Source organism: Cyprinus carpio, chromosome B14, assembly GCF_018340385.1.
Source record: "Cyprinus carpio isolate SPL01 chromosome B14, ASM1834038v1, whole genome shotgun sequence".
NCBI classification, from domain to species: domain Eukaryota; kingdom Metazoa; phylum Chordata; class Actinopteri; order Cypriniformes; family Cyprinidae; genus Cyprinus; species Cyprinus carpio.
In genome coordinates, this window is record NC_056610.1 from 25,789,508 (window position 1) to 25,796,221 (window position 6,714).

At 45.3% G+C, this 6,714-nt stretch overlaps 1 protein-coding gene across 1 annotated transcript; it reads right to left on the reverse strand.

The window, feature by feature from the left end:
* Positions 1-627: 627 nt before the first annotated feature.
* LOC122139698 (uncharacterized protein F54H12.2-like) lies at positions 628-1,740 on the reverse strand. Its single transcript, XM_042738823.1, has one exon. It carries the CDS (start codon positions 1,738-1,740, stop codon positions 628-630), a length of 1,113 nt encoding a protein of 370 aa, XP_042594757.1.
* Between the last annotated feature and the right edge of the window lie 4,974 nt (positions 1,741-6,714).

Here is a 6,714-nt window from a genome sequence, read left to right on the forward strand (position 1 = left end):
GAAATGTAACGACTCCTTAGATTTTGCGTGAGCATTAATTTGTATCTTATGATTAAATAAATAAAAGATGATAAGAAATATAATGGTTTAAGCTTTTTATTTGTACGTCAAACATGTCTGCACGCAATGAATGCATGATAACATTTTATCATTACAAACATGCGGTCTCAATCTCTTCACAAAGAGGGACACCATTTTATCATTTTTAATATAATCATCGGTGTATAGTTTCATCACGTGGTTATAGTCGCGACCTCTGGCTAAATGATATAGAAAAAACACACAGTGCTGTCCGCAGGTATCCGATGAATAATCCTGGACGCGTCTGTCGGAATATAATATGTCGACGCCGTTGACGTCTAGATAGTTATTGATGCTGATTGGAAAGCGGGGGCTGTTGGGCTGATTGCCGAAGCTGTCGAAAAAACAAGCGGTCCACTCTCGGGCTAAATAAACGGCGATCCAATGCTCACCCGACAATCGAGCAGGGTGGGTATTAACGACACAGAATGACGGTAAGATCCTCACTGGTTTTTTGGGTAGCTGATCGCTCGGTAGAACCCCGAGAAAATGAGTCCCGCATGCTATTTTATCCACGATAGCTGTGAGTTGTAGCATGTTCATCTCTCAGTAGTGATCAATCAGTACCTGTCTGCGGTTAGACACTTCAATGAGGCTGTCGAATATGGTGTAAATTATTAAATTAACGGTGTTCGGCAGCGCTCTGAAACGAGCTTCGACTCTGATGTTCCTGGACTTGATGAAGGAAATGTGCTGACCGCAGTCCTCGTCCGGCGTCAAGTTAAATGCGTAGAGCGTGTATCCGTTCCGGAAATCATTCCTGCCGATACAGAGCGGTCGATCTTTAAGGTGTCTCCCGGTCGTCATCGCCAGCTGATAATATTCGCGCACTGCCAAACCGGCATCGAAATTAGGTTGTAGAGGCTTGCCGGGAAATTGTTGACCGTCCACATAGACTGCTAGGAATTCCAGATTGTAATATTTGAACGCGAATGGATTTTTCTCGTAGGAACCGGTGAATGCGTCGTTATCGACCATACCGATGACGATAGACTTTGGCAGCGTTCCTAAAAACAGATTTTCTTGATTGAAAACGCGAGAGCCGGCGGGTATGGAGAACGATTTTAGACAGACCCTATCGATGGGGTACTTGGCCGTGGTTGAGAGCAGCGTCTGGGCGTGAGCCAGTCTCACCGGGGGCGATACGGAAACTTTTTTGACAAATAGGGACGCCGCCACTATATGTAATTTGTAAGCCACGTTGTCAGACCTCATCAGACAGAATTCATCCTTTCCCCGTATAAACCGTAATTTTAAATCCAAGCCATTAATTAAAAGTTTCTCTTGAAAGAATATATCGCTGTGTATGGGGGCAAGCAGTTCCACCTCACTGCTTCGGCTGGTGTAGAGCGATCTCTTCGTAAGCCCCTCGTTACGGCCTGCGGGGTCATGTACATCCATGTGACCGGCTGTTTCTTTGTGAAACAGCCCAGCGGTGAAAATAGTTTCCAACATAACTTTACCGTAGTTGAGCAGACTTTCGATGATGCAGCGATACGGATGAGTTCCGGAGCTCTGAGATATCAGACGGTCGCCGAGGGTTACGTCGACCTGTGAAAACATGGTAGCTGCCAGGTAATTTATCGGCCCCACCTTAGCCGGGTGAGCAATAACTTCTCCGTCAGGCGCCGTGATTTTCACCCGTAGATAGAGCATCATGTTATTTGAGATCCAAATAATCGTCGCCGTTGCCGGCGATAAAAAACTCCAATGGTGCAGAGTCCGATATGGCCGATAATGGGGCTACTTCTAAATAGCCGTTTTTCTTAATAACGGTCTGCGTCAGCGGGACCGTAAATAGGTCCAACTCGGACTTGATGCACTCCCCAGACATGCGGTGCAATAACGCCATGTTAGAAAATGGTTTTTGCGACTCTCTTGATCGACGCCTTTCGACTAACAGCCGTCTTACGCTTTCTGCGTACGACTGAGCGTTTCTTTGGCCCAAGTGTTGTTTTCTTCTTTCCCCACTGACCACACCTCCTCATACCCGGTGGTTTAGACATCCTCTTACGCGCCATGACCGTCAGACCGGATCCGTCTTGAGCTTTATCGTTATGAGATCGCGTCAATACGTTTGAGACGACGTCGGATACTATATTTTTAGCGGCCGATTTTAGATGGGGTTTCGCGATGCTAAATCCTCTTTTTTACAGAGGTATAGCCATCCTGAACAGGCCTCTGAAAAGACCCCCTAAGCCTGCTCCGTACATAACCCCTCCCCCGGCATCGCCCGGCAAATCCCCGCCGGACTGATTTCGGTAGTAGCTGACATAGTCGGCGGTCTCTCCGGGTCTATAATAAACCATTTTTTGGTTTAAAGTGTAGTTTAACGATGACTTTCCCGTAAGACAATGGTACTCGGCGGTTTTGATCGTCCTTCAACTCTATGGTGATGTCGGTGATGTGATCCTTGCTGATCGATGCGTAATGCGGGGTGTCGTATCTACCCGATATATGTACGCATCTCAAAAGAGGGACGTAAGAATCACAGACCGTTTGATATTGGATAATGTCCGTGTAGACGTACATCGTGTAGAACCCCCCGTTGATATCGCATTGATGAGGGGCGTACATGACGGCGTTTACGGTAAAATCTGTTTTTTTATGATAGTTTAAACCTCCAAGAGGATTTAGCGTGGTTCCTAAAATAGTGGCTACTCTTCCGCGAAAACTCATCGAAATGTTGGGTTTCGCGGTCAGAATCACCTTGTTTTTTAATTCGTCGTGACTCAATACGGCCGCTGGTGCGGTAAGTTGATTTATAGCACGCAGGATTGTACGAATGTTTGCGTAGTACCCACCGCTTATGTGTAATTTCGTAATTACAGAAAAAAACGATATATGAGTCTTTGGGGGTCTTGCTATCCGGGGGTTCCGGGGCCGTAAGTAGGATGAAATGACCGTCTTCGTAATCAAAGTTGTACCAACTTCTAAGATATTCGATTTCGGCGAGTCCGACTTCCCATTGTCCTTTCAAGTCTATAGCTTTTGCTAACCTGGTCGTATAGGAGGATATGCGATTTTCAGGATAAACCGACAATGACGCATTGCACGGCAACGTGACGTAGAACCCGTGATCATCCATGGCGGTCCTTCGCTGGTATGATCTCATCCGTTAAACGTCGGGGTGTTTTAAGTCCAGCAGAGTTTTTTTTAATCTATGTAACTATTAAATTTTGAAGGCCACCCTAGCCATTTCACTAAAACAAGCGTAGATTTCCCTTGTTTTTTCTGACCTAAAATCTTTTCCACCTTAAAAGATATTTTTTTACTAACAACAATTATTTTCAGCACCTCTTTCTCGTAAAAAAACCCCCTCGATGACATCGCCGTCATAATCGGTGAGTCCGTAGACCGGGGGTTGACGCGGAATACATGAGGATACGGTGAAAAATTCCTCAGTGTAGTTCTGCTCATAACCTTTGGCGAACGGGCCTCTCACTTTAGAAATCCTGACGACGTCGCCTTGACTTTGAAATTAAATACGGGTCTCTCGGTCTTCTTTATATCGCCGTACAAGTTTTGAAACACTTGATCCTCGTTTACTTTACCGACGTCCACGGGTCTCATTCTGATACTTCGATGATAACTGGTGTTGTACCCCTGCATGATGTCTTGTAAAACATCTATGTATCAACGGGAATTTGTAGCCGTTAAAAATCTCCACATACGACTTTTTAACGTTCTGTTAAATCGTTCCACGACGATGGCTTTCAAATCGGTAGCGAAATGATTAATGTTGTGCTTTTTCATCACATACCTAAATACCTCTCTAAAAAATCAACACACCATCACACGTCTGCAATTTCTGCGGCACACGGCCCTCTTCGAGGATAGACTCGAACGCTCTAGTGACCTCGAGACCGCTCTTATTCTTCAACACACGAGCCCAGGAGTACTTGCTAAATACGTCTATGCACGTCAGCAGATATTTATGACCGTCATTATCCTTGGCGTAGGCGATCATGTCGACGAGATCGGCCTGGAACTGAGTATCGACCCCGTACACGACCACTCTGTTTTATTTGTATTTTATAGGCGCTGTTTTGTGTAATGTGTAAGCATCCTCACCAGCCAGCCATTCTGAAACCTGTTTATCGCTTAGACGGACCCCGCTGTCTTTCAAGACGGCGTCTTTTAATCGTTTTTTACCACCTAAAGAGCCTGGGTTGGAGGGCGTATAATAAGCCTCTTTCATGAGCTCCGACATGCTGCCGTCGCAACCCTTGGAAAAGAATGGCGCGTACAAGCGGTTTGAATCAATCTTTTATTAAAAGACGTTACAGGATATAATACAAGTAAAATGGATATAATAGAAGATAGAAATACTATAAGTAAAAATGGATATAATACAAAACATACATACTATAAGTAAAATGGATATAATACAAAACATGCATACAGAGACTAAGTAAAATGGTATTAATATAATACAACATGTAAAAATACACACTCTAAGTAAAAAAATGGGATTAATATGATTCAACATGCAAAATGGATATAATAAAAATACATGTTCTAAGTAAAAAAATGGATATAGCAGGGATTAATATAATACAACATGCAAAAGGGATATAATGACGTTACATACACAGACTAAAAAGTAAAATTGTTATAACAGCGATCTAGAACATGTTTTATCATTACGATGGGTGGATCGTTACCGTCAACACATTTGTCCGTCATATAGTCCCATGAGCTAGCCAGTCCTCTTATATAAGCCATATTTTTCTTGAGATTTACCTCGCACGCAGTATTGTGACACGGAGTATCGGGGTGGGACGCGTCCATAATAATCTTGCTCATGAGATCGGTCATCTGGTCTCTGTAATGCTCTTTAAACAATAATTCCATACAGCACTTTAGGCTACAGGCTACACCCATGTTGGAGATGGTTTGGTCACTGGCCATTCGCGTTGGGGAGATTTTCCCAGAGATCAACGACATTGCAGACTATTTCCTTGCAGAGTTTGTCCAGAAGTCAAGCCCTGATTTCTTCCACCTTGGCGACGATGAATGGTTCGTCTTTTAATTCGCGCAGAATAGTCCTGACTGTTCCTTGAATACGATGGGGTTGAGATTTTAACCCGCACAGCTCCAGGAGGGTAGTGATGATGGAATGAAAAGAGGGTTTAAACAGCTTGCCTGAAAGTTCGTCAAAGTGTGTCGAAGTAGTAGTTGGGAGGGTCAAACAGACAGGAATGTTGCAGCTGGCTAGGATGGTTAATCGCACAGCCCTCGCACTCGTCCTTCTGCTTGTCGTTGATGAGATGTTGCAGCAAAACCACGGTCATGGCTTTTATGATTTTGAATCCGACGTCGCTGAAACATCCGTCTGTGGCGTTGAAGCCAGAATTAGAATGAGGAAGGGTTCGGTCGAATGTAGATGAGTCGTGCGATTGCCGATCGTTATGGAGCCCTAAACTTTTGTCCACTCCGTGGGGGGAGGCGCGCCCGATCATCGGATCCGAGTCTAAGCTACGTTTGATAGCCAGACCAGAGTCGTTTTGGAGGTCCGAGGGTTCAGGGGTGACGATGTTGTCGGGAGCCCAATCGTTTTCAAAGCACGATTGCAACTCTATGCGCCGTCTGACCGTTTTAGCCGAGACCCAGTCGTTGTGGAGGCCCGATGGACCGCAGGCATCAGTCGGAGTATGTAGGGTTGCGTCGTCGTCGGGAGGGTCGAGAATGCTGCCAAAAGAGATACCGCAGCTGCATACGTGGTCTTCAGCCATGGTTTATAAATGCTGCTTGGGAGGGTTGGGTCGTCGTATTTTATGAGCGCTGTGGAAAAGGGGGGGGGGCGTTGGAGGGCTTCAGCCTTGATTTATACGCGACGCTTGGCAAGGTCCGAACGTCATGCTTTAGTATGGCTGTAGTGAATGTGCGGGGACGGCTCAGGGTGGAACAGCTGCACTTTAATTTTGTTCTATCCGTCATGCATGTCACACCATTTGAACATTTTGTTGATGATTGAAAAAAACCCTATCCAGTAGATCCAGATCGCACCACTTGAACAAAAATTGCATTTAATACAGATTATGATGCTCGTTAGGCAGGATGTGACCCAACCAAGTGTTGTTGAGCTTTGTCTTGTCTTTACAGGAAAATATGTAAACAGAATCATTCGGCCTCTTTTGAGTATGGTCACCCACCACACGGTACCGGACATTCGGGGTCGCCCCATCCCACTCCCCCACGTACAAAGGCTCCTCGCCGCCGTCATTCAGATCGTTCCAGACATGTTTGTAAAATAGAGACTTTTTCAGGAAATACCAGACACTCGTCTTCCCCAGCCTGAAACTCACCGAGGCCGTCAGTGGTGTAGAGCGTAACAACTCGAGTCGGTTTGTGAAATTTGTATCCGAATACGCGGTTACTACGCATCATAAATTCACCTTTAGTCCATTCCGAAATTTCATGGAGAAAACTTGTCAAACGGATGTGTCCGAAAGGTTTTCTCTGCGCCGTAGTCAGGCTATCCGCCATCCTGTTGCTCACCCCGGCATCTGGCGATTTAGGGGAGGATAAACCATCCATGCTCATGTAGCTCATGTTTCCCTTTCTGCTAGTGCATGTAGAACACACCGACCCCATTTATATTACTGCTCATGAATGTAATGGGAGTGG

Excerpts from the sequence above, each read along its gene's own strand:
- LOC122139698 (XM_042738823.1), bottom strand. The coding sequence starts at position 1,740 with ATGATGCTCTATCTACGGGTGAAAATCACGGCGCCTGACGGAGAAGTT.